This window comes from Neolamprologus brichardi, chromosome 9 (assembly GCF_056152115.1).
Source record: "Neolamprologus brichardi isolate AB-2024 chromosome 9, ASM5615211v1, whole genome shotgun sequence".
Taxonomy (NCBI): domain Eukaryota; kingdom Metazoa; phylum Chordata; class Actinopteri; order Cichliformes; family Cichlidae; genus Neolamprologus; species Neolamprologus brichardi.
The window spans coordinates 13,848,168-13,874,247 of NC_142112.1; the positions used below are offsets into that span (position 1 = coordinate 13,848,168).

The following is a 26,080-nucleotide window of genomic DNA, read 5'->3' on the forward strand; positions in this document are numbered from 1 at the left end:
GAAATGTATCGGGGGATTTAATAAATGTTGAAGTACATTTTTTGTTACTTCCTCTTAAATCAAAGTAAAAATCAAAAAAGTACACTATGTAAAAAAATGATTTTCTTAATCACTTTGATTCTTTTTGTTTAAGACATGCAAGCACATTTAGTATTTTACATCAAAATCACATAACTGTAGAAAAGTCTATAAAAACAGAACAACAAATGTATTATTTTGAACATCGGGATCAGTACATATGGATTCATTTTGTAAAACTTACTGCATCACACCTGAAATCTGCTGGAAATATTAAATTGAAATGTATTAAACTGAAATGTATATTTTCCATTACAACATGAAATGGTGAAAACCAACAAAGAAGTTATGGCTGTAATACAGAGGAGATGATATAAGCACAAACTTGGAGTACCCAGTTAAATACTCCAGACCGTGTCATGTGACTAACAGTCAATAATAACTCACCCAATATAACACAGTTACAATAAATCCTTTAATAAAGGTAATAAAATAAAAGCAACATTTATATCTGGCACTTAACTGACATAAATTTCCACATATTAGCAAATATTAGGAAATCTTTGATAATATTAATGCAGTATGGCTTTGCCCTGTAGCTGCAGGAAGTTTTCCTAAAAAATTCCAGGTGAGGAATCACAAGACATTTGTAGGTAAGACATTAAGGAGGAAAGATAGTTTTCAGAATAAATCACAGAAGGGGTGGCGCAGATGCTGAGAGGTCAGAAGTAGGTGTGCAGCTCTCAAGCGGCTTCAAATTCAAGGTGTTGAAGAAGCCAGACACCTGATCTGGGATTTCTGCCAGGATGCTCTGAGCAAGCTGTTCTTTAGGACACTGAGACAAAGGGCAGAGACAGAGCAACAGTGAAAGTCTGCCAATCACACACACAGAAACATGCAGTTAGAAAAGAAAGCAGGGAGGTTGCAGAGCTGCAGCTGTAATTTGAGCACAGCACCCAAGAGAAGGTGTTTAAAGTTTAAGCTAGTCACATGTTCTTACAGCCAATAAAACCAGAGCTAGAAAAGCTAGAAAACTTCACACGGCTTTGACAGAGTCGTGCATCATTAAGTTACCGTTTTGTGCTCATACAAACCTACAGTATATGATGACTTAATGCACCACGTACTGTGAACAATCAAGGCATGACATAACCTTGAAAAAGCAAGGTTACTGTGATATTTATAAATCCTGATTGCAGCTCGGGTCAAATGAAGGGAAGGATGAGGGGCACGATCAGCGTGTTGGTTGGGGTACTCCTGCACATTTTAGGTAGGACTCGGTTCAGTGGGGGGCTTCAGCTCAAATAACTTGAAGAAGGAGGCCAGTTGGTCAGGCAACTCTGCCAGTACACTTTGTGCAAGGGCTGCACTGCCCGCCTGAAATAAGATGTGCAAACATTCAAATGTTGGTGGTGTTGGTGCATCTGGACAAAGAGTGTGCTTTATAGCTTGCCACGGCTTACATTTTGGAACTGCCTGAATGGCACAAACTGCACGATGTCCCGCATGGCGTTCTCTCCTGTTGTCGAACGCAAAACTCCATCGTCTCCATCCAGGAACTCCATGGCACTGAAGTCCGCCCCTCCGACCCCGACGATGATGATAGACATGGGCAGACGAGAGGCGTTGACGATGGCGTTGCGTGTCTCGTCCATGTCCGTGATTACTCCATCAGTGATGATCAGGAGCACAAAGTATTCCTGTGAATCATCAGGACAACAGGAACAAAAAAAGCAGCAGAGTGGAGCAGTCAGTTGACATTAGGACTGCTTTGATTGGTTCCAAACTTTCTGTAACTCACTGATGCAGTTTGCTGCTGCAGCGCCTGTCTTCCAAATTGGGCGACGTGGTTGATGATGGGGGAAAAGTTTGTCGGGCCGTAAAGCTTCACCTGGGGCAGACACTGCTGGTAGGCAGCAACCACACCCTCTACACCTGAAACACACACACAAAAACATCATAAAGTCATGGGTCACAGTTACATGAAGGTTGATGAAATGTAACGTATCACCGCACTAAAGCAAGCTGCTCAGACTGCAGGTTTCCTGTAGTTGTGGTTTCTAGGATATTTAAAAGTAGAATAGGAGGCAGAGCCTTCAGCTTTCAGGTCTGTTTTATGTGCAAACAGCTCCCAGTTTGGATTCAGGAGACAGAAAACCTTTCTTCTTTTAAAATTAGCCTTAAAATGATCTCTTTTAATAAAGTTACAGCTGGATCAGGTGAACCTGAATCCTCCCTTAGTTACACTGGGACAGGCCGCTGAGGGCTTCCCATGATGCACTGAGTGTTTCTTCTTCACGCACCTCTTTAGACTCTCCATGTGTTAATTCACCACTCTGCATTTAATCATTAGTTATAATTCATCTCTAGCTCTCATCCACATCGTGTCTTTGTCTTGTCTTCTTCCCCTCAGCCCCAGCTGCTCAGGGCAGATCACTACCACTCACTGAGCCTGGTTCTACTGGAGGTTTCTTCCTGTTAAAAGGGAGTTTTTCCTTCCCACTGTCGCCAAGTGCTTGCTCAAAAGAGGGTCATCTGATTGTTGGATTTTTCTCTCTAACACTGCAGGGTCTTTATCTTACAATACAAAGCACCTTAAGGCAACTGTTGTTGTGATTTGGCACTGTGCACATAAAACTGTATTGAATTGAATTTTATACCCAAAGGTACGTCCATGTTTATTAAGCAATAGGTCACAACATAGAAATTAAATTATGAGAAGAACAAGATGCATAAATAAATCTACTAATATGTTAAAATAAAAATATCTCTTATTTAGTGTAAAACATATAATTGTTTTCCCCGTGTTGCAGCTGTTCTGCACACTGGCAAATCTGAACTGACCTCCACTGTGCTAAATAACTGCTAATGTTTATACAAACACATGGCAGTGTGAAACAAATCTCACATTACATTCAGTCTGTTATTACCTGCACAGAATGGATTGGATGGGTTGAAGTTGATGGGAAACTCGTGGCTGACCTGCACACATAAACAACCCAGATCCCAAATGATCGTATCTGCAATGGCTTACACTTATCTACAACACAAACAATCTTTCTGCTGCGTGTCACATGTACGCAAACATCAAAAGTGCAACAATCACCTGCCATGAAGGAGGAATCTGTGCTCCAAAACCGAAAGCAGGGAACATCTTATCACTGTGCAAAAGGAAGCAATACAAAAATAAAGACTGTTAATGTCAGTTTGTAAAGACCAGTGAACATTTAAAATTAAGTCTTTTTGTCAGACTCTTTACATTAATGTTCTTCATGGTTCTATTTAAACAAGACATCCTGGCCTTGCTTCTCACGCCGTCATGTTTTCACTTTGTTAATCATTTATTTTCCTGTAGTGCAAGAAAACTAGTGAATATCAGGATGATAAGCTGGTGCTCTGGCTTAATGCCTGTCAGCTGACATGCTGCATTAAGTGGTTTGCTGGGAATTCGGTTATTCATCCATGCATTAGGAATGAACGCTCAAAATAACAGATAAGTACTGGTCAGATTATTAGTATTTTGCTGCTACTATCATGGTATTATGAGAGCAGAGATCTATTATATTCATTCCCAGCACCATATTCACCATGGGCCACCTTTGCTGCTAGCCCCCTCCCCTCTGTTTGAGCCCCTTTTCTCCTGACTGACTCTCTCACTAACTTGAACAGGAGGAAGGTGGGTTGAGTTGGTAGTGTTCACACAGCCACGAGTAAAACAGTCTGAAGCTGGAGCTTTTGGCTCACAAGGGATTACATGCCCACACACTGACCTCATTATTTGAAACTTGTTGAATGTGGGCAACTAGTACTGTGATATATTAGGTCTTTCAAGGCTTGTAAGAATGATTGTGAGTTTGCCAAAAGCGAGGTGCATATTAAGACTTAAAAACGACATGCTAAATTGCATTGAAATTACTGTAGATGAACTGATGAAGTGCACAGAAACCTTTAAGACTAGAAAAGAAAAAGTTACGGTGGAGCTTGTTTTTAAATCGGTCTGACTTATAATGTTTCTGAATGAAGGAAAACAGACTTACTTTCTGCACCTGCATAATCCTTTATGTATGTATTTACCTGTCGTAGTCCTGGATGACATTACCAACTGCCCAGATGGCTGCCAGGTACTCATTGTAGCCCTGAGGGTTGATGTAGTGGAGTGACTGGGGGAATTTGGGATCCCCATTGGAGCCTGTGAAGTCAATTGCGATCTGCGCCGCCCCCAGAGGGATGTGTTGCATTTTTTTTAAATAAAAGTCAGTTAATTATGAATGAATCATAAAATGTCAACATCAGTTAAATATTTCAGGTGTGTCTCCAAATGATAACTGGAAGGATTAGGATTAACAAATAAATGTGAAACTCACAGTGAAGTTAATCTGACAGCCTCCCATTATGTAATCCAGAAACGTGTACTGCCTCACTATCTGTAAACACCACAAGAGTTACTGTGCAGTAGTACTTATCTATTAAGAAGGGTAAACAATGTTGTTTTTTGTGCTCCAGCAGATAAACAACAGGACTAATGATATATCTAAAAACATAAGAAAACATATCAAACACACATATTAAAAACATCTAAAACCAGAGTACCTTGCTTTTTTTTATGATGATGATGCCAGAGTTTTTATATCCTTTCTTCTTCTCTTTTTTTTTGCTGTTGATGCACTCAAATTCCGCCTGTGAAGAAGAGAAACACAGCATACAGGTGTCAGGATGTACTTTCCCCCCTCTGCTTATTCTTAAGCAAAATGCTCAAACTGGCAAACACACACACACACACACACATGAACTCACCGCAAATGTTTCTGTTGCCTGCTGGATTTGACTGAGCGAGGCCTGAAATGTTCCAATGAAGTCGTGATCGCCACTGTTGTTGTGGTCATAACAGTCAATCTAGCGAACAGAGGCAGTGAGGAGAGGTGAGACTTGGAATCACCAAATTTTGCACCGAAATGATCAGCGGCGCTTGGAAATCAAAGTAGGTGAGGCAAAAGCATGGTGGGCGTGAAGCTTCAAATGTAAGGCGACTTCATGATACTAAAACGTCAACCAGAAACACCCAGAAACACACACACACACACACACACACACACACACACACACACGCACACACACACACACACACACACACACACACGCACACACACACACACACACACACAGAGGCCATCTAAGCTGGCAAATGGGGTGACAGAGTTCCTCCTTTAGAGCGATTGCAGGACCTGCTCACAGTCACACACAGTAGATTCTGTAACACTTTCGGCATTGAGAGAACACAGAAAACACAAACAGCTCCATACACAGCATGGACATCTTAGGCCTCAGTCACACGGGCCGATAAACCAGTCTGTCGGTGACCCCTCAGTAACCTCTGTTGACTAGGAAAAATCTAAATTTCCAGACCGGGTGGCAAGTGGTTACTGAAGGTTGCTGGACGTCGCTACGTAAAATCAGTTGCAAAGATGGAGCTACACCAAAAACTTCCCCGTCTGTGGCAAGCAGTTGGTGTGGAAGATGCTAATTTGTCTGCAAATACGTGCTATTTGTTGTCCAATCTGTAGTGAAACTTGAAAAAGCTTCATTGAACATTTGAAAAAGGAAACGCGGATTGTCACTCCCAAAGCTAAAGTTGTGCTTTAGCACTGCACTGACACTCTTCAATCGGCACAACTTTCACTTTGAAGGTGAACAGTCCCTGTTTCCAGTTTGCATATTCCACTGCCGTTTAGAGAATAGTTTGTGTTTGCAGACACATCTGCACTTCCATTCAGTGAAGTGGCAACTGCAGCAACCCGCTAGCAACCAAAGCGATCGCAAGGAGTGTTATGCAGCACCGTATTCCTCTTTACAACTAATTTCACACTAGTGACTCTTCAACAGCTATGAAAGCTAATGGGTAAGTAAAAAAATGGATCCATCTTAATGGAAAACTTGTCCCATTTGGAAAACTGACCCCTTGGTTAGCTTACCTAAACCTTTATATCAAATTATTGATATTGTGAAATTGTGTCTCCTTCCAGGATCAAAATGGGATATAGTGTGGAGCCACCAAATACAATCACCAGTAAACTTCATAAAGAAGCTTCATATCCTGTTTAACAGGAATATTTGAAGATTCAAAAAGATGATTTTGTTAGCTGTTTTTGTAATCAGAGATCATTTTTGGACATAGTTTAAAGTGTTGTTAATTACATTTGATTAAAGGCTCCCAGACTGTGTCAGTAAACGATCAGGTAAATTTAACCAATGGGCCGAACTCCTTGAAAGTGTGCGTTCCTTTAAGATAGATGTAGATGCATCCAGGACTTGAGCCGGTCCTGTCACAGACCCTGCATCCTTCACATTAACAACGTTCCATGTTGACACTGTCGACAGTTACCTCACGTGTACTGCTGACTGGAAAGCATCTCTTCCTGATAAGTTTGCCTTAATAAGAGTTAGAGGATGGAAACAACAACAACATGAACTAATACTCACAACAATTCCTTAGTGGCAGTAAGATCAAGGATATGCAAGTTATGCAAGAGGGAGACAACAGAGGACGTTTAGGGTTCAAATCTTTCCGAGATGAAAAACGGTGAAAATAAAAGCTTCAGTAGTCATAATGTTTGTTTTTAGGATATATGTGTAAAACAAACAAACTTTCTAACGATGCCTATGTTGTCTCCCTGCTACACTGGCTATCAGCCAGTTTGGTGTTTTAAACATCAGCACCACTCCAGAATTTCACAATTAGTGCATCCCAACTTTCCAGTTTTACTGGCTGCTTCACATCATTCAGTTCTGCAGACAGTTAGGAAAAAAGAAACCAGCATACTTTATGTGTGTATGAGTGTGCGTACCTTGATAGGTTTCTCAACATCGCCTGCACAAAGTGACTGAATTGGGATTTGGAATGGTCTCCAAACGGGATTTAGGTTATTTTTCACCACCTGCACAACAACACAGATACAGAAAGACTTCCTGTGTTGGGAGATGTAACTGTACAAACGTAAAACACTTTTCCCCGTGCGCCAGAAAGCCTCAAACACAATGAGTGCAGGTTTACCTCTGTCCTGTGAGCCAGCTGCCATCCAGTTTCTGTCTGCTTGTAGAATTCCAAGAAAGGGTCGGATTTGCCAAAAAAATCCTGGAGATAAAAGGGAGGAAAAAGCAGGCAACAACAAACACAGATTACACTGTAAATTCTAAAGTGAGGATAAAGTGATGACATGTTTTATACCACCATAACACGATATCGATCACTGCTCATCAGCTGCCTTTACACTTTTTCACCTGGAGTTACATCCAGCTAACTGTGTCCATGAGTCATTACTAAACTAAACTTACTAAACAGGCACAGCTCGAGTTGTTCAATCACATTTCAGAGAATTTTCAGATTCAATAATCTTAGCTGTCACATCCCTGACACTTAAAAAGTTTGGCTTCACGTGGAAATTTCTTCGTTTTGGAAAGAAAGACATTTATATTTTTGCATTTAATAGAACTTTGAATTGATCAGAAATGCTATCAGTGACAAATAAAGGTTAATGGAGACATTCATCAAAAATCATTTTGAAAAGATCCACATTCTGTAGGTGCACATTGTGTTACCTAATGCACACCTAACGGATCAAACACATCTGAACCCGGACAATCTGTCTCTCAGAATCCAGAGGCCCATCAAGGATCTTGTGAAGTTTCTTTTTTCCAAACTAGGACTCTAACTTACTTTTCCTCTTGCTAAATTGTACCCTGGTTCCTATCTTTCCCTCTACTCTTTTAAGAGCAGTTTGCTTCCCTGAAAGGAGTAGCACACACCCTTGTATGAAATCACTGAGAACTGCCTGCATGGAGTGGCAATCACTGTTTAAAAAAGAAGAAGAAGAACACTCTGGCGAATTTTCAAACATTGTGTTACCTAATGCAAACCTAACGGATCAAACACATCTGAACCAGGACAATCTGTTTCTCAGAATCCAGAGGCCGACCAACGATCTGTAAGGTCTTTTTTCCCCCACTTGCTAAATTGTACTCTGGTTCCTATTCTAGGGTGACTGTAGCTATGAGGTCAAGTGCTGGTCGGAAGGTTGGTGGTTCGATCCTTGTCTCCCCCTCTGTGATGCATCTGGGGGCAAGATACTAATTCTCTGATGCATCTGTCACAGTATGAATAGAAAGCACTTCAAAGGCTGGGGGGAGGTGAATGTGGCATGTTGTATAAAGCACTTTGAGTGCTCTGGGGGAGTAGAAAAGTGCTATATAAGAATCTGTCCATTTACCATATCTCTCCTTCTATTCTGGCAAGAGCATTGTTCTCTGCAAACTCTCACCACTGTGTGAAATCATTGAGAAATTCCTGCATGGAGTGGCAATCCTTGTTTTAAAAAGAAGAACAGTCTGGCTAATTTTCTGGCCTTTTAACACAACACACTTGCAGCTTCATGAAAAGTTTCCCAGTACAACAGATTATGGTGGTTTGTGAGGAAACTGGTACATGCTTCCCTATGACTTCAACTTCCCTATGACTATGATTTCAACTCTTAACTAATTAAATTGTTGGTTGTTTAATCCAAAAAATGTGTCACTGAAACAAAGCTTTTCATTGGAAACACTGCAAATGTGTGCCTATGACCACTGATTTGCACCCAAAACAATTTTAATCAGTTCAAGTGCTTTTCTCTAAATATAAAAACATAACCTTTTGATGAGTGGTGTTAAATGTTTTTCTAATCATAAACTGTGACCAGTAAGAGTTAGTAACTTCAGTCAAATCATCCGCGTAAAGATTTCTGATTACAGGAACATAATTCCTTCTAGTCTACGACACCTTCTTGTCCAGTTTTCTTGCTGCGACTTCAAATGCCACCACTCTGTTGTCAGTCATTTCTTCTGCACATATCTAGAGAGCAAGAAGCAGTTTTGCATTAAAAATGTGAAATAAGTGCACTCAGATTTCACCAAATCACTGCGTCCCTCACTCAAAGAAACTCACAGTAATGGTTCCCTTTCCTGCAGGTATCTTGTCCTTCTTAACAAGTGGTTTTGTTAGTTTTCTTGAGGACACGATCTGAACAGAAAGACACATCTTAGTCATCACTAAACAATGCCAATACCACTTCCCACCACTTAACGCTCTTTCAGTATATATATAGACAAATGGCTTGTAATGGAAATCAAAGATGGCAAACCTGTCCCAAGGTACACTCCAGCTGTCCCAGGAAGTCAGCCTCTTGCAGACTGCAGTTGTCAGTGTCAATATCGTGCACTTCAAACCTCAACTTCTGCACCATCTCAAAGTAGTAGTCGAGGACAATAGGCTTGGAAAACTTGGGACTGAGGCAGTTCTTGATTTTCTCCGTGCGACCAACCTAACACAAACACGTTTCACAGTCAGGGATTTTCTTTTAGGAACTTTTAAAGTTGAGCTGTTGCCCTAAAACTGGAAATTGATAACTCTAATTTTTTAAGAGTAAGGCCTTTCAAATCCACACAACAAAAGCCTACTTACCTCAAACCAGTGGTTTCCAGAGGAGTTCATGAAAAGCACACACAGAGGGTCGGACTTTGAGAATGCATCCATGTCGAGCAGATGGTCACAGGAGATGCTCAGCGACACCTTGGTCACACAGTCTGCGACCCTCGTCTGCTGGACTCCAACTGCCGCCATTGCAGCCGGGAAATGCTCAACTCACAAGAGCTGATAACCATAAATGTGGATAAACAGAAAATGAACACGGAGAACATAGAATACAGACTGAAACATAACTTTGCTGTTTACATGTGTCCAAAAACCTTTAGGCGTCTGCAGTACCGGGGGAACCTGTCACGTTCAGTGTGACTGTAAGTTTAGGGTACCCTTGGTTCAACTGCTAGATGTTTTTTTAATTTTAATTGTTTTGTTTTTATGGCTCATAAAAAACTATTTGAATAGCAGACTTTTATTTTTTATGTAAAATTGTTAGAAGCTTTCTGATGTGGTCTACTTGTTAACAGAATTAAATGTTCAGCCACAGGATTTGTCATTGTAAAACAAAATCTCATCAAATTCTCAACCACAGTATAAATGTCATTTTAAACCCAGTTACTAGTTTACTAAAAAGTATTCTGTCTTTTTTAAATGGGTGGTATAACATATTATTACATTAATTATGCAATAAAAGCCCCAGATTTTTCACTTAAAGTCACATAATAAAACCTAACTAATAACATTACTTCGGCCTGATTAAATGTATTAATGTATTAAATGTATTAGAACAGAGCGTCATGTCGTGCGGTCGTGTTACTATTTTCAACAAACAGACGGTTGAAACTGCCTTCAGCTTATTGCATTTTATATCAGTTGCACGGAAGTAGCTGTAAGTAATCTGGGCGCTACAGCTTTAAGCAGCTCTGCGCGCTCCCGCAGACGACAATTTCTTTTTGGCACAACACCTGGAGCTCTAACAACTGTGTTTTAATAGGAATATTTCCCTGTTTTAACTACAGAAAGTTTTCATTATGTCATGATTGTATATTTCCATGATTTCATGGTATTTTTTCAGGCGCTCCAGCTACCGGAGTATTGCTGTTTTGCCACAGCTGTTTTCTTTTTTTAAAGGCTGTTTTAGATGCTTGCTTTCTTTCTTTTTTATTGTTTTGTGTGAAAATGGTCAGGTACAAGAACCGGGCTGACAAGGACTGAGGAGTGGTCAATGTCCAAAGAGAAAGCCTGCTGAACGATTGCTCAAGAACCTACATAAATGTGTGGCTGCTTGGAAGAGAAAAATAAAGAAATCAGTGATGACTCAAGACTTTTGCACAGATTATTTGCCAGCCAAATAATCAGTCACCTTATTATTGATCTATTACATCATAATAATACACATGATTAGTATTTTAGTGTAATATCTGTTGGCTTTCTAGTTAATGTTCTCATTCAAAGCCATTTAGAAATTACAGATGTACTAATAATAATGCACAGTCAGTGGAAGATGCTTTTATATACATGATATGTTATACATTGTATTTTAATGTACATATTACATTTGGGTTTGGGTTGATCATTTACATTAAAACCAACCACCATGAAGCAGTGGAGGACGTGACCAGCAGGGAAATACCAGCATAGAGAATGAATCATATCTGTTATATCAAAATGTCTATGCCGACACTCCCCTCAACACGTGTTTCCATGTATTTTGCAACTATCTTTGTGTTATTGTTCATACTCTGTGTTCTACAATATAATAAACTAATCCTTTTTGGTCACTTAAAACATCTTTATATAACTGTCAGCGTATATTTATTGGGACTTCTGCTGCCTTCTTGGCCTGACACTTCTTGAAAAAGACATTTTAAATGTCAATGAGACTTTTACACTGATAAATAAAGAATTTATCAAAGTTGCTTTGCAAAAAAAAGGTTGGAGCTTCCATCTCGTGACAGAAATATCCTTTCTATCTTAAAAATGTCTCGGTATCATTCACGAGAGATATGTTTGACACACATTTCCCAGATTATAGAACAAGAAGTCAATCCATCAGAGACAACTGACAAACATTAGCACATAATAAATAAACCTTAATTAACGTTACAATATTAGATTTAGTTGCCTAAAAACTTCTCTAAAGAAACACAGAAAGGTTGTGGCTGTTCACATAAACACCACGCGAAAAGCCACACCTACGAACTCTCTCGTTAAGTTGAATGGGTTTATTATCAGCGACAGTCACATGACGCGAGAAAAAGTATACACACACTCTGTGGGAATTCATCAGCAGCGCTTAAACTCTTGAACAATTGCAAATGTCAAGACTAGCGCCGTGGTAGCTTACCTCGTAAGCCTGCTTGCTAGCGACACTGCTGCGGTGCTGTGGTTTGTTTCCAGCTGCTGCAGCAACAGCACAGCTAGCTCAGTGGTGGTGGGCGGAGTCCAGTGCGCTCACTTCACGTACCGACCGCAAACACGACCTCCCAAATCAACTGTACGAACTACATGAGACAAAAAGGTATAAAACTCACACACAAACACATATACTGTAAAAATAATAAACAAGGACACACTTTTGCCATTAGGAAGTCAGCCCAAAAGCTTATAATAGCCATGCGGGTGGTGTATGGAGGACTATTAGTGTCGCGGAATTTACAGTGAACTATTTTATTTAATAGTAAACGATAAAACACATGAATTCGTACATTTATTTAGAATTAAAGTAACACCATAATTTAAGTAAATTACCAACCAGCTCACTACTTTGTGTTCACGTGATCGTTGAGCCCATTCTTAGCAGCTAACACTGTGTGTTCCACTCGAGTTCCACTCATTGACTGTACAGTCAATGGTTCCACTACATGTTGCCCTGCAGTCACAGATGTCAAACATAAAGCCCGGGGGCCACAATCGGCCCAGCAAAGACTCCAATCTGGCCTTCTTGACAGCTTTGGAAAATATGTAGGAAGGTATACATGTTTGGACTTTTAACTGTATTTTTGTAAGTTTTAAGTTTAGTTTAAGTTTTGTAAGTATGTAAGTTAAACAATTAAACGGCAGAAAAGTTCCCATTTCTTAACTGTCTACTACAGAAATTTCAGTTTAAAGATTGTAAGTTGTGAATCAACAAAAATGTAATGATTTTTAGATATAGGACAGTCTGGTGAGCTACCAGAACGTTTTCAGTAATTTTATATATTTATCATGCAGAAAAACTGAGATGTGTTGTTGAAATTGCACTTCTTTAACTCTTATTAAGATTTTCCCTTGCCCTGCCTACTTAAGATCATAGTGTAAAATGATTTTAACATCCCTGCCCCAAACTTTCCATAAAAGGCATCATGCTAACACAGCTGGAAACTGGACAAAATCTTCAAAATACCTCTCCGAAAAAAAGAAATTCTAAAACTCCTCAGTTCTTGTTATGAAAAACAGTGAGGACCATTAAATGTGTGGGAAAGCCCAAAAATGTTTATAGTGTGTAGTGGTCCCTTCAAAAACAAGTATAGCTGTTTTGGTGTCATTTAATAAAGTAGCCAAAGTAAAGACTTGTAAGACGTCTGTTTTCCAACAACCAGCCTGTACAAGTGCACAAATACAGATGTATTTGTGCATTAAATGGAGGACTTGTACAGAGAGATGTCCACAGGCAGCAATGACTTCCTGTGTCTTTCAGTGGTGCATTTGAGTAATCTCACTCTATCAGTGAGCTTCCTCCTGTGACTGGCCAGCACGTCATGGAGTGGGTGGGAGGTCCAGCACTATCCTTATCTTGGACAACATCCGCCTCTCTGACACCAACTTAAGGGAGTCCGGCTTCATCCCCACAACATTACTGGTCATGTTTATTGAGTTTGTTTTTCTGATCCTTCCAAGATATTACAGACTGTAGGATGTAGAATACAGCCTGTCTTTATATGAGCTTGCATTTATAACAAACAAAATTGACAAGAAATGGGAGGAAGAGGAAGGAAAGATTCACAGCAAAACAGTGAGAAGGTGGCTGAGGATATCTAAAAGAATAAAAAGAAAGAAATGACTCAATTAAAAGTAAGAAAAAAACAGAAAAACCCATCTCTGCCTCCTACCACCTACACCCACTCCTTCTACCTTTTAGCTTAGAGATCTTAGAGCGATTGAAACTTATATTCTCATTCATCCTTTTTTTAGGGTGTGCTAATTTATTTTTATTGTTTTTTTATAAGCCTCAGCACCCTAAAGCACTTAGTTAGGAGAGGAACTTGCTCTGTTTAAAGGAGAATGAATGCAATCTTTATTTAGCTACAGTATTACTATGTTATGGCATGTTATGTGAGGTGGTATTACATCTCAGGGTTGCCAAGAGGGGTTTGAACCCTTTAGTTGCCTAGCTAATTCATGCTGCCTTAAAGTGTCAGATTAAACTGCAGGTTAACTGAATTTCCATTTTAGTGCATGTGAACTGAAAGGAAAACTAAATGACTACAAATTCAAAAGCTTATAAGAAAATCCCATATTCTCTTTTAAAAGACTGGTTGAGTGTTTGTTTTTGTAAATCCCTTTTTAATAATCATAAAAAAAACTACAGTATTTACAAATGCCTCAAAAGATCTCTCCACATTTGTCTTTTTCCTGTGCAGTTAGTTCTTAGTTAAGGAAATGTTTAAATACTTCTGTGACAACTGTAGTCCTCAATACAGCTTTCTCACAGAATGAACCAATCGAGTCCGACATGCGTGTTGAAACGAGAGCATGCTCCCTCTCACAATATGTTTTACATATTGTGACCTGATAAAAAATGATTATGTCCTGACATTAATAACAACAACACATGACATTTATTTAACAAAAACTAAGTGCACTCCATGATCCAGCAGCTTGTAGCACCAAAAATTCAAGTACAGTATAACGCGGTTCACCTTTTGTGCCCTTGCTGTTTCGCGGATTTTTTTTTGGTGCAATTTTGCATATTTTGTGTGTGTGTGTGTGTGGTTTTTTTTACAGCGCATTGTGTCCTGCGTCCTGATTGGCTGTAGACCACTGTCAATCAATTTTGTGCCATGTCTCCTGTACAGTACAGAATGCATTCAGCTTGATTGCTAGCAGTGTGACTCTGAAGTGCTGTGCTGTATGTTTGTAAGTTTGTAACAATATCGATGAAACATTTTGCACCTGCGGTGCCTTTGGTTTCATTCTATAATACTGGACTTATTTTTCCACAAAATTTTGAACTTTAAGAGTGTTTAAACAAGAGATGAAAGTGTGAAAATGTTCATGCCTGAAAAGTGAAAAAAGTGTGTAGTGAGAGGTTTTACAGCCTTAAACATCTATAATAACTGTAAAAAATAAAGTTGGCTACTTTGCAGATTTCACCTATCGTGGGTTATTTTTGGAAAGTAACTCCCGCGACAAACAAGGGCCCGCTGTACCAGCTTTAAATCTGTGTTCTGTTCGTTGCATCAAGATAGGGATGTCAAACTCATTTTACATCGTGAGCCACGCATGTTGATCTTATGTGAAACTTCCTTTTCTGTCATTGTACAGACATTTAGCTACAATAAGACATTTAAATATAAAAAAAGAAGTGTAATTTACACAGCATGTTTAGCTGCATGATAAAGAAACCCTGCTGTAGTAACTGAAATAAATCTGTCAGCATACAGTTAAAAGTCTGAAATGTATGCCCTCCTTCACATTTTCCAAAGCCACCCAAGGGGCCAGATTGAAGACTTTGGAGGGCCACTTCTGGCCCCCGGGCCTTATGTTTGACATCCCCAAAATTATGATGGAGGAGAATAATTTATTACATTTATTTGTTACTAGAAATTTATTATACATTATCTGCAGTCTAAAACGTGTATACACTATACACTACTATAATATACAGTAAGTATGAAAACATGTTTCTGCATCAATCATGAGGATATAAATCCTCATGGAAATGTGTATACACACTGTGGTACTTAATCTAGTTAATAACCATGGTTACTAATTCACTTTTGCCGCCAGCTGGCAGTTCCTTTATTTAATTTGGGAAAAGACCGTCGGGAGCAACCACTGTGGGCCACACAGGGGAGCCAAAATCATTTCCAACCATTATAAACAACAATAAATATTCACATCTACACAACGTATAAAATCTTGTTAGCAAACAAGGTTACATGTCAAAGTCTTTAATTAAGGTAGCAGGGGTCAGGTTGCTAGCTGGGAACATCCAGTGTAACAATGTAGACTCTGAGCTTTGTCTCCTTTTATGTTATGATCACACAACAAATAAGGTGCCATTCGTTTATGCAACAAATATAGCATTTAATCAGCAAAGCCACGTGTGAAGATGCACGGAGTACACTGTGATTGTTTCCTGTTATTATGATTTCTTATTAATTACATGCAGTGAACAAGCTGGAGGGTCTCAAATCACATGGAAAACCCCTCAGTCACTCAGCTTGTTAGAGAAACTGTAATACTAGTTATTTACATAGATGTTGTGAAAAAGTCAACTGCACAACATTAAACTTGCTGTTTAAGGCCATTTGGGTGCTCTTTGTTAATTGTAACAGAAACTGATTTCTGAGCGATTAAAAGGATAAGGTTGGCTTGCTTGTTCAAAGCCACTTCCTGTTTCCTTTCATCCTGACCACTGTGATGCTACACGTTAGGCAGCTGTCATGCAACCACTTGTTTAGAGCTTTTGCGAAAGGGTGACTGTTGCTCAACCACCCACACAGTGATGACATCATGGAGAAGAATCCCAAATTTTAGCCTGAGGAAGCATTTCCGCGGCCATAACGCTGTCCTGCTCTGGATTTTATTTGTGAGCCATGCAAGCTGAAACTGATGGTCATTGTATACAAATATTAAATTATTATTATTATTATTTTTTTTTATATATATTTTTTTTTATTTATTTATTTATTGGTTAATGTATTTTTTCTGATGGCATGTGATTTTAAATAGCATTAACTGTTTTATTCTGAGTTGTTCCAGTTTACCATTGTAGATTTCACCTCAGAGTTGATTTGCCGCTTTCCAGTGTTCCAGAGTGAAGCAATCATTAATCTGTAAATCTCAAATGGTTTGCCCAACACTGATTGACACCCCTCTATGCACTGAATGTAGAAAGTGAGACAGACAGGAAGTGCATTGGAGATACTCGAGTACATTTAACCTGCTTAACTAGGACGGCTCAGGAACATTAAAAAGATTAGGTGGTTTCAGCTTGTAGGCATTGAAGAAGGACGTGACTTGATCGGGAAGCTCTGCCAGCACGCTCTGCGCCAGGGCCACGCTGTTTCTCTGCAAACATAAATTTACAAGAATGAGAAGTCGGCTTGTTCAGCAGCACTCAGGTTTGCGCCTGTGTGCTGAGCAGAGGAAGGCTGGCTTTCCTACCTGGAAATTTCTGAAGGGCACAAACTGCACGATGTCTCTGGAGGCGACGACCCCGCTGGGCGCCTGCAGCAGTTTGTCATCGCTGTCCAGAAACTCCATGGCGCTGAAGTCTGCCCCGCCAACACCCACTATGATGATAGACATGGGCAGACGAGAGGCCTCCACGATAGCGGCACGTGTATGGTCCATGTCTGTGATCACTCCATCCGTGATGATAAGCAGCACAAAGTAATTCTGCACGATGACAGAAAAGTAGATCACAGAGTTGGGGATTAGATGGCACACATATATTCTGAAACACGTATACTTGTATACACTATATACCAATGTTAAGCATTTGACCCATATACTCAAATTATTTGTGCTCATATACTTTGGTCAAGTATTATCTACATTTATATCATAAGTCTGCACTTTTTTGTATGAGCACCTGTTGATGCACAGTGGTTATTTTGGGATTTAATAATTGGGACTAATGTGTAGCTTTGACAGTTTTATGGCCTATTGAGAAAAGCTGTGACATATGATTAGTCACTCTAAAAGTTCAAACTGTCCAAAGTTGTAGAAATCCCCAAGTGATACAAATTATATCTTAATTTGTAGGAAAAACGGCTCTTAAAGTCATAAAAATGTCAAGCGGATTAATTGTTTTTACTGTTAGGCCGGCATAAATCTGTCATAATGAGCCATAAAAATGTTGGATGCTAAACCAGGTGACCCTGAATCCTCCCTTAGTTATGCTGCAATAGACGTAGGCTGCCGGGGATTCCCATGATGCATTGAGTTTTTCCTTTCCAGTCACCTTTCTCACTCACTATGTGTTAACAGACCTCTCTGTGTTGAATCATATCTGTTATTAACCTCTGTCTCTCTTCCACAGCATGTCTTTTATCCTGTCTTCCTTCTCTCACCCCAACCGGTCGCAGCAGATGGCCGCCCCTCCCTGAGCCTGGTTCTGCCGGAGGTTTCTTCCTGTTAAAAGGGAGTTTTTCCTTCCTGCTGTTGCCAAAGTGCTTGCTCATAGGGGGTCATATGATTGTTGGGTTTTTCTCTGTATCTATGAAGCGCCTTGAGGCGACATTTGTTGTGATTTGGTGCTATATAAATAAAATTGAATTGAGTTGAATTGAATTGAAAATCTGAGAAGAAAGCTCAGAAAGTTAGACAAAGCAGGTGTTCATCAGGTGTATATCACAGAAGAAGCCAAGTTGTGTAAAGTAGCTAATTGTTGTAAAATAAAGATTTGGACACAGTTGGGGAAATACATACAGTTTAGCATATTATGCAGATGAGAAAATAGAAGCTCGCACAACAATGTCATGGGAGCAAAACAGCAGAAGGATGATTAAAGTGTTTGTAAGCACTTCCTGCTTCCTTACTGAGGCCACGCGCTGCTGGAGAGCTTGTCTGGCGAAGCAGGCCACATGGTTGATGATCGGGGAAAAGTTGGTGGGACCCCAGAGCTTCAGCTGAGGTAGACAGTGTCTGTAGGCATCCACCACGCCCTCTATGCCTATAGAGGCACACACATCCACAGGTACAGTGGTTCACTATTACAGCATCCATGGGCAACTTTCAAGAACCAAACACAGCTTTGTGAGAAGTTTAAACCTGCCTGAACAGAAGGGATTTGCTGGATTGAAATTGACAGGAAACTCATGGGACACCTGTAGGAGTAAAATCAACAAAAGCTTTAACTGTTCAAGAGAGCTGTGTTTGACATGTACATGACACAACACGGGGGTGAGGGGGGGGGGGGGGTACATGAATGATAAGAAGCAAGCACAGTGTGTTTGTATAAGAATATACATATGCTATGTCGCAGTTGGAATTGATGCCTCACAGCAAGATGGTTCCTAGTTTGAGTCCTAGCTGGAGCCTTTCTGGGTGCATGTCCCTGTACCTGGGTGGGTTTTCTCTGAGTACTCCAACTGCCTCCCACAGTCCAACGACATGCATGTTAGGTTAGTCAGTGAATCGAAATTGTCAGGCAGTGTGGTAAAAAATGGGAACTTCCAGTCTAAAGCGCTTTGAGTGATCAGTAAGATTGTAAGAGTTTATAAATGTCAGGAGAAATAAACATATAGTGTAAGCTGCATGCATATTTGACTGGCTTTGATTATAATGGAAGCCCTGAACAATTGGCCATTTAACCTAGCTGGTGCTAGCAAACTAGCAGGCGGGTTCCCCGAATGATCTGAATCTAATGTAAAGTTAACTCAAGCAGATATCTTCCAAAAGCCCAACTTTGAATATGAAAAGCTCTTTGTGGGACTCTCGCTAGATTATCTGGAGCTTCGCCTGTTCTCCTGATGCAGATGCTGCAGTGATGTGTGGCCTCAGGTCTTTGGTACTCTTGGGGGCTGCGGATGGGGGGCGTTATTCCAGCTTCCCACCCTCATTGTCACATACATTTTGTGACAAAGACACTCACTCTCTTGCTCACATACTCTCCACATACTCTGCTGATTTGCAAATCTGTGCATCTTTGTATTTTTGTTCAGGCACTGTACTTGTGTTGTCTTACAGATGCAGAGGTCGACAGCAGTTCCTCCTTTCCCCCCTTTTTCCCCCCTTCTGCTTCTTAGCTTAAACACTGTCACACTATACTGCACTATTTTACATATAATCCATCCATTTGCTTCTACTTATCCTAATGCATGTCTTATTGACTGTGGGAGGAAGCCGGATTACCTGGGGAGACCCCACACAAACACGAACATGCAAACTCTGCACAAAAAGACGGAATTGAGGTGGAATTGAACTCAGGACCTTCTTGCTGTGAGCTAACCACCATGCCACCGTGCTGCCCATTTTACATATAATGTAATAGCTGAAATAACACTCATAAAAATGATCAAATAAACACATAAACGAAACATGTGAACAAGAGCCACAACACAGCATAAAGATCATAATTCTGATTGCAAAAGTTTCCAGACACGTCAGGACATAGAGAAAAAAGAAAAATAATAAAGAAGCTGATGTTACAAACTGCAGCATCAGCTCCCTAATGAGGGATCATTCAATTGTTCATCAGGCTCACAGCATCACGCCTTCTACTGCGGTGCCTCAGCAGCTGAGCTACGCTCCACCACCCTACTGTTCATTGAGCATTACCAGTCAGAGCAAACTGCCTTTCATACACAACGGGACACTCAACAGCCCCAAAACCACACCATCATGTGAGAGCGCTCTGAATTCAGCAGTCACATCCAAGTAACGAGTGGAAATGCCGCAGCACTGGTCCTTTGAGACACTGCAAATTTCCAATGCTTTTCAACAGCCAGAATTCCAACCAAGAGAGAGAGGATGAACACAACAAAGCACCTTAATAACTCAGTGATATCGAAATAACAACTTTGTGTCACACATCATCAATGATGCTGTTTCTTTAATGAATATTTCATACCTGCCAGGATGGAGGGAGCTGGGCTCCGAAACCAAACACAGGAAACATCTTCTTACTACACAGAGACAGAACAAACTCATGAGCTCATCGAGCAGTAGATCAGTGGGCCCCAAGTTTGAACAGAAACTAGTTCCAGGGAAAATGTTTAACAGTAAGTAGGTGATTATCAAGGATGCTGCCATTAAAGATTTTTAATATTAACACTGTAAGTAGCAAAAAGGTTAATAATTTCTGGGGGGGTTTGGTGTAAGTTGGTGATAAGACTCTTTCATTCTGCTCAACTCTGGCTTAACATATTGTTTTTTCAGTATCTGTTTCTTCCTCTGATATCATTTCTTTCACTGAGACTTTAGATGGTGGGATAATGTAGGATGCTTGGGTTCACCTGTCGTAGTCCTGGATGACATTACCCACTGACCAGATGGCTGCCAGGTACTCATTGTAGCCCTCTGGGTTGATGTAGTGGAGGGACTGAGGAGACCTCGGATCCCCGTTAGAGCCCGTGAAGTCAATGGCGATCTGGACCGAGAGGATACGGGTCAACATACAGAGAGCTTTTCAGTCACCAGGTAAACGTCTGACATACTTCAAATGTATTCTGCAAGTTTCAGAGTGCCGTGCAATGTGACAGTCAATTTAGAAATATCACAAATCTTACCAAACAATTTATTTACTTTAACAATAAAAATATTTCCACACTCACAGTGAAGTTGATTTGGCATCCACCCATGATATAATCCAGGAAGGTGTATTCCCTCACTATCTGTAAAAGTAAAGAGTACGCTAACAATGTGCAGCAATGCACAATGTACAGGGATCCAAAACAAACCTGGTGGGACATATGTTGTAAAATCGAGGCAGAGTAACAGTTTTAATTCCTTACCTGGCACTGCCGGATGCAAACGACCCCGGAGTTTTTATAGCTTTTCTTCATTGACTTCTTGGGGTTAATACATTCGAATTCAGCCTGAAACGAGACCATGTTAATGTCAGTGTAACATAAACACTATAACACACAAGAGGCACACGCACAAAACATAAAGGGCCTCACCGGGGAGATGTGCGTCCCCGTTTGCATCTCTGCTAGTGTGGTTTTAACGCTCCCAATGAGATCATGGGAGCCGCTGTTGTGATGGTCGTAACAGTCAACCTGAGGACGCAAAACAGGAAGATTTTTCTCTAACGGGGGACCATGTAAAAACTACTGCATGAAACGTTCGGATCATACAGGAGGAGAGAAAGAGTAAACCATGGTTGATGATGAAGTTCTTGGTCAGGGTGTGAAAATAACGTCTTTTTTTAGACTGCTGCCAAAACCCCCACTAATCATTCACTATTTACAGTCAGTGACGAAGCGTCGTCATATTCTGAACACCTGACTTTTGGAAAGAGTGCAAACAGTTATCAGTATAAATGCAATAGCTAATGCAGTAAGTCAATGAGTAAACAAAGAGGAAGAAACCTCACGTGGTGATGTCATGAATCGTGCATACATGCACGTAGCGCTTATCCAACTGGGTCACAAGCACTCCCTTTGTTTTATATGTTTGGGGGATTTGTAAGATAATAAGAGAATTGCAATTACAAGATTAGTTATTAGTCAGCAGTGTGGTCAATAAAGCCAATTTGAAAATTCAAAAAAGTGAAGGAGGGGGATGAAATCCACTGTTTCACCCATTGGAGTGTTACTTAAGAGGTGCTTACAGGTTTTGTTAATTGGGTGCATTTTATTGTGCAGGTTCACTGAATAGAATTACCTTAATAGGCTTCTCCACATCTCCGCCACAAAGAGTTCGCAATGAGATGCGGAACGGCCTCCATATTGGATTCAGGTTGTTGTACACAACCTGCATAAACAGGTTACCGTGAGTAACGAGTCCACGGGAATTTAGTGCACGCCGATGAAGGACCTGATGGTAAATGTGTGTACCTCTGTCCTGTGAGCCAGCTGCCATCCAGTTTCTGTCTGCTTGTAGAATTCCAGGAAAGGGTCGGACCACCACAGATACTGACAAACCATTCCCAGTTAGTCATTCACAGAACTTAAATTTAACGAACTTTATTAAAAAACACTAAAGCAACTTTCATTACCTTTTTGTCCAGCCTGCGGGCAGACACTTCAAAGTTTGCTACCCTGGTGTCTGTGATTTCTTCAGCACAGATCTATCAAAAAGGAGAAAAACTGCAGTTTTACAAAGGTTCACAGTGGTTTTCTTTTATGTAAAATATTAACATAACCTCAGCTATATACAAAAAAAATTGAAGCCAATTTAAAAGTGCAATTGCATTCTTTCTGATGGCCAGCAGGGGGCAGCTTCTCTAGTTTTAAAAAGAAGTCTGATTGTATAGAAATCTATGAGAAAATCACACAATTTCTCCCTTCATGAATTACCTTAGAATATATTTTCCCAGTAGGTTTATGGTCTAAAATGATAGTTTTACTTCTTAATTATTACAGCATGGTGTTCATTTTGTACACTATGGTTTCATTTATCACAAAACAGTAGACAAAGCAGGACAGTAACAGTCATATCCATCACTTGGTTAGAAATTGGCACAAGTAAACTGCAATTTTAGACTTACAAACCCAGCCATGAGCCCTGACACTCATATTACACTACAGGAAGCCAATCAATCAATACGAGGGTTCCACAGCATTTGTTTGTAGCTTGCTAAAATGACTAATTCTAGCAAAATATGAGCAAAATCAACCCTACAAGCTAAGAATATTCTTATTTTTACACACATAGATGCATACAGAAGGACAAACTGGAGAAACTAAGTTCACACAGACAAAAGAGTCAGCTCACTGTGATGGTCCCACGGCCTGCCGGCCTCCTGTTCTTCAGCAACAATGGCCGCGTCATCTGCTTATTAGAAACGACCTGGACACAAATGATGGAAACAACAAGGAGCGCTAAAGCAGTGGGCGAACGATCAGTGTTTAAAGAGCAACCTGATAAAGGGGAAACTTACCTGCCCGAGGGTGCATTCAAGCTCTCCAAGGAAATCATCGTCACTCAGGTCGTAGGTATCGTTGTCGATATCATACACGCAGAACTTCAGCCTCTGCACCGTCTCGAAATAGTAATCGATCACAAACCTCTTAGCAAACTTCGGATTCAGGCAGTTCAGGATCATCTCCGTGCGGCCAAACTAATTCACAAAGTAAAAACAGATGTGTAACGTAAGTCACATGACTTAGGTTAGAACATATTATTTAATGCCCGCCATAGATTTGCAGTCTTAACTGTTATATGCAAAAATCTCGTATCACTGCCAATTACATACCTCATACCACTGAGAGTCTGATGTGTTGATGTACAAAGCACACAGAGGGTCAGACTTGGAGAAGACGTCCATGTCCATTAGGTTTTCACAGGAGATGCTCAGCTCCACCTTAGTGGCACATTGGGTGGCTGTGGGCAGTGGGACCCCACCTGAGGCCATTGCAGCTGTTCCTGAAAAAGATAAACCACAGAAATCTCTTCAGAGCACTTCTATCTTCTCAAAATGCTCTCTTGACTTGTTACTACATATTACTCAATCTTCAGTCATGACTTTAGTCAGGTGGTAGTGGTGGTTGTCCAACGTAAGGCAGACTCAGATGGTCAAACGCCACCACAACCAGGCCACTAAGTTCACACATAAATCACTGAATACTACGCTACCTGGTGGTATGTCCACAGCAATTTAAGAACGAGTACAGTCCGAGAGGCAGTGTGCCAAAAAACGATGTCTGCCAATTTAAACTGCTATAAATAACTTGTTGGTCTATAATATGTGAAAGATATGTCAAATGTACCCTCATGAATGATATCAAGTCATCTTGAGCCAAAAACAACATTCCTGTCACAAGGTAGAAGCTGCAAACAGTTTTTGGCAGTGACTTTTTTTTTATACTTTCTTTTTATTGTTTTTCTTTAAACATTAGAGGGCAACAACAAAACAGAACATAAAAAGAAAAATAATAATGGTAGTGACCTTTATTTATCCAGTTAAAAAAAATCTTGTTGACATCAAAAATGTCTTCTTTTAAGAGTAATCTGGCCAAGAGGAAGCAGAAATGGCAACAAATATAACAATAGTTATGTAAACATATTTTAAGTGGACAAAAAGAACCGGCTTGGTTATAATATAAGTACAATAACAGAGACTACCCCTTTGTAAACCCTGTTCACCGAAGTCTATTTACCAACATTCGTAAAGATATTAGACATAAAAAAACAACAACACAGAAACAAATCAGTTTTTTGGCAGGCGATCACTTTTTGGCACAGCATCTGGAAGCCGGAGATTAGGCTACATAAACCCTTGATTTACACACAAAACACTGCACACACATTTATGGATCTATCAGAAGTGCAGGAAAAGTCACGTTTAAAGGGACAGAAGTGAAAGTATGGGTGAGTTGTAACTGATCACGTGACTGTAATTTCAGAGCTTCGAGCGAAATGTTAGAAAACCGTCAATCAGTCAATCAATCATTCAATCAATCTTTACTGACAGACTTTATGTCACAGTTAAAAATAAGTAAATAAATCAACTGTTCGTGTTTAAAAATCTGGATCTCTCTCTCTCTCTCTCTCTCTCTCTCTCACACACACACACACACAAATAGACATATATTTAATTTTGCTATGATGACTTTCCCTTAGATTTCTAGCTTTGTAGTACCACCACCAAATAATGTAAGTTACCGTTACTCGAGCTAACACATGCATGCAGTGACAGTTAGGTGGAGCTCTAACAACCACACCACTTCTCCCTTTCACACTACATTATCTTTTCATAATGCTTATTGGATCATTTACCTGTGTAGTTGTTGACAAATATACACTTTTTTTCTGCCTCTGCTCCTATACGAACGCGTAACGTTTATCTGACAGCAACAGCTGTGTTGGCGCACTGGGTGGAGCCCACACTCTGCCCTGCCCAGTGTTCTGCTCGCTTCACAACTTAAACTAATTTTACAACTACTTTTATCTAAAGTTGAAGTTTTGTGTAAATGCCTGTTTGGTGTGTCTGCTTCACCTGGAATAACATTATATTAACAAACACGCTGTTGTAACATTACTGTACGATAGGCGCTTCATATTATGCCGGAACGTTCTTGTGTTTTTGTTGTTTCTCTGTTTCTCGCCGACTCGATAATAAAGCGGCACAGCGTTGTCCGGGGTGCATTCAAGAAAAGTGTTTTGCAGCTGTGCTGAACGCCAATTTAAGTTGCTGTTGGGGATGCGACCAGGTACCATCTAGTTAAGAGCTCTGGAAGAGACCTTTCTCTGGACGGACTGTGAGTAGATATTCATTTAGCTTATAGAACAGCTGCTGTGTTGTTTTCAAACCAGTGTTGGCCAATAAACAGACACCTGATATGTCTAATTTGGAGCTGTTCTCAATCCAAACGACTGCGTCGTTTTGTCTAATAATATTCACAGAAGAGCTTTTCCGTTTTTGGTCACGAGAGCTTGTATTTTAGCGTTTTCTACAATACCTAGTAATGCTAAGGTAAAAGGCTAGCTTCTTAAACTTTTGAACACTCACTACTAACTGGAAGGATATCCTTGAATATTTATTTAATTCTGTTGTTTATTAAACTATAACTTTTCTGCTGACAAAACACCACTCAGTCGATTTTCAGAGACAAGATAATTAAAGGTTTGGGGTTTAATACATACAGCAAATAATTTATACATGCTTTTATTTATCCTGGTGAAGCATGAATAAAAGAGTCTTTCATGGTTTTTTGTTTTGTTTTGTTTTTTTCCACTGTAATTGTTTGAACATATAAAGAGAAAAATAGGCACATTTGCATTGGGTGGAAT

At 40.1% G+C, this 26,080-nt stretch overlaps 2 protein-coding genes across 4 annotated transcripts; both read right to left on the minus strand.

The window, feature by feature from the left end:
• Window positions 1-11,908, minus strand: LOC102793228 (copine-3-like). 2 transcript variants are annotated; one of them, XM_087845941.1, is made up of 16 exons: window positions 11,814-11,908; window positions 9,509-9,697; window positions 9,189-9,368; window positions 8,993-9,067; window positions 8,828-8,899; window positions 7,067-7,147; window positions 6,861-6,950; window positions 4,813-4,911; window positions 4,609-4,695; window positions 4,383-4,442; window positions 4,093-4,226; window positions 3,125-3,179; window positions 2,949-3,000; window positions 1,820-1,953; window positions 1,482-1,718; window positions 1-853 (listed from the first exon to the last, which is right to left on the minus strand). In XM_087845941.1, exons 2-16 carry the CDS (start codon window positions 9,665-9,667, stop codon window positions 710-712), a joined length of 1,659 nt encoding a protein of 552 aa, XP_087702067.1. In that variant the 5' UTR covers window positions 9,668-9,697; window positions 11,814-11,908; the 3' UTR covers window positions 1-709. The 2 variants fall into 2 exon arrangements, with proteins under 2 accessions (XP_087702067.1, XP_006806436.2); XM_006806373.3 differs by having other exon boundaries at window positions 707-1,395.
• On the minus strand, window positions 11,890-25,223 carry LOC148101216 (copine-3-like). 2 transcript variants are annotated; one of them, XM_087845943.1, is made up of 17 exons: window positions 25,067-25,223; window positions 23,544-23,713; window positions 23,229-23,408; window positions 23,063-23,137; window positions 22,344-22,415; window positions 22,183-22,260; window positions 22,010-22,099; window positions 21,304-21,402; window positions 21,136-21,219; window positions 20,956-21,015; window positions 20,638-20,771; window positions 20,253-20,307; window positions 18,456-18,507; window positions 18,220-18,353; window positions 16,841-17,074; window positions 16,617-16,744; window positions 11,890-11,970 (listed from the first exon to the last, which is right to left on the minus strand). In XM_087845943.1, the coding sequence occupies exons 2-16, from the start codon at window positions 23,700-23,702 to the stop codon at window positions 16,625-16,627; spliced, it is 1,626 nt and encodes a 541-aa protein (XP_087702069.1). In that variant the 5' UTR covers window positions 23,703-23,713; window positions 25,067-25,223; the 3' UTR covers window positions 11,890-11,970; window positions 16,617-16,624. The 2 variants fall into 2 exon arrangements, with proteins under 2 accessions (XP_087702069.1, XP_087702068.1); XM_087845942.1 differs by lacking the exon at window positions 11,890-11,970 and having other exon boundaries at window positions 15,441-16,744.
• Between the last annotated feature and the right edge of the window lie 857 nt (window positions 25,224-26,080).

Excerpts from the sequence above, each read along its gene's own strand:
- LOC148101216 (XM_087845943.1), bottom strand. The coding sequence starts at position 23,702 with ATGGCCTCAGGTGGGGTCCCACTGCCCACAGCCACCCAATGTGCCACT. Across the intron at positions 20,308-20,637 it reads GTCATCCAGGACTACGACAG|TAAGAAGATGTTTCCTGTGT; the intron begins GTGAACCCAAGC and ends GTCTCTGTGTAG. Across the intron at positions 18,354-18,455 it reads AGCAAATCCCTTCTGTTCAG|GCATAGAGGGCGTGGTGGAT; the intron begins GCAGGTTTAAAC and ends GTGCCTCTATAG.
- LOC102793228 (XM_087845941.1), bottom strand. The coding sequence starts at position 9,667 with ATGGCGGCAGTTGGAGTCCAGCAGACGAGGGTCGCAGACTGTGTGACC. Across the intron at positions 4,912-6,860 it reads ATGTTGAGAAACCTATCAAG|ATTGACTGTTATGACCACAA; the intron begins GTACGCACACTC and ends TCTGTTCGCTAG. Across the intron at positions 4,696-4,812 it reads AGGCAACAGAAACATTTGCG|GCGGAATTTGAGTGCATCAA; the intron begins GTGAGTTCATGT and ends TCTTCTTCACAG.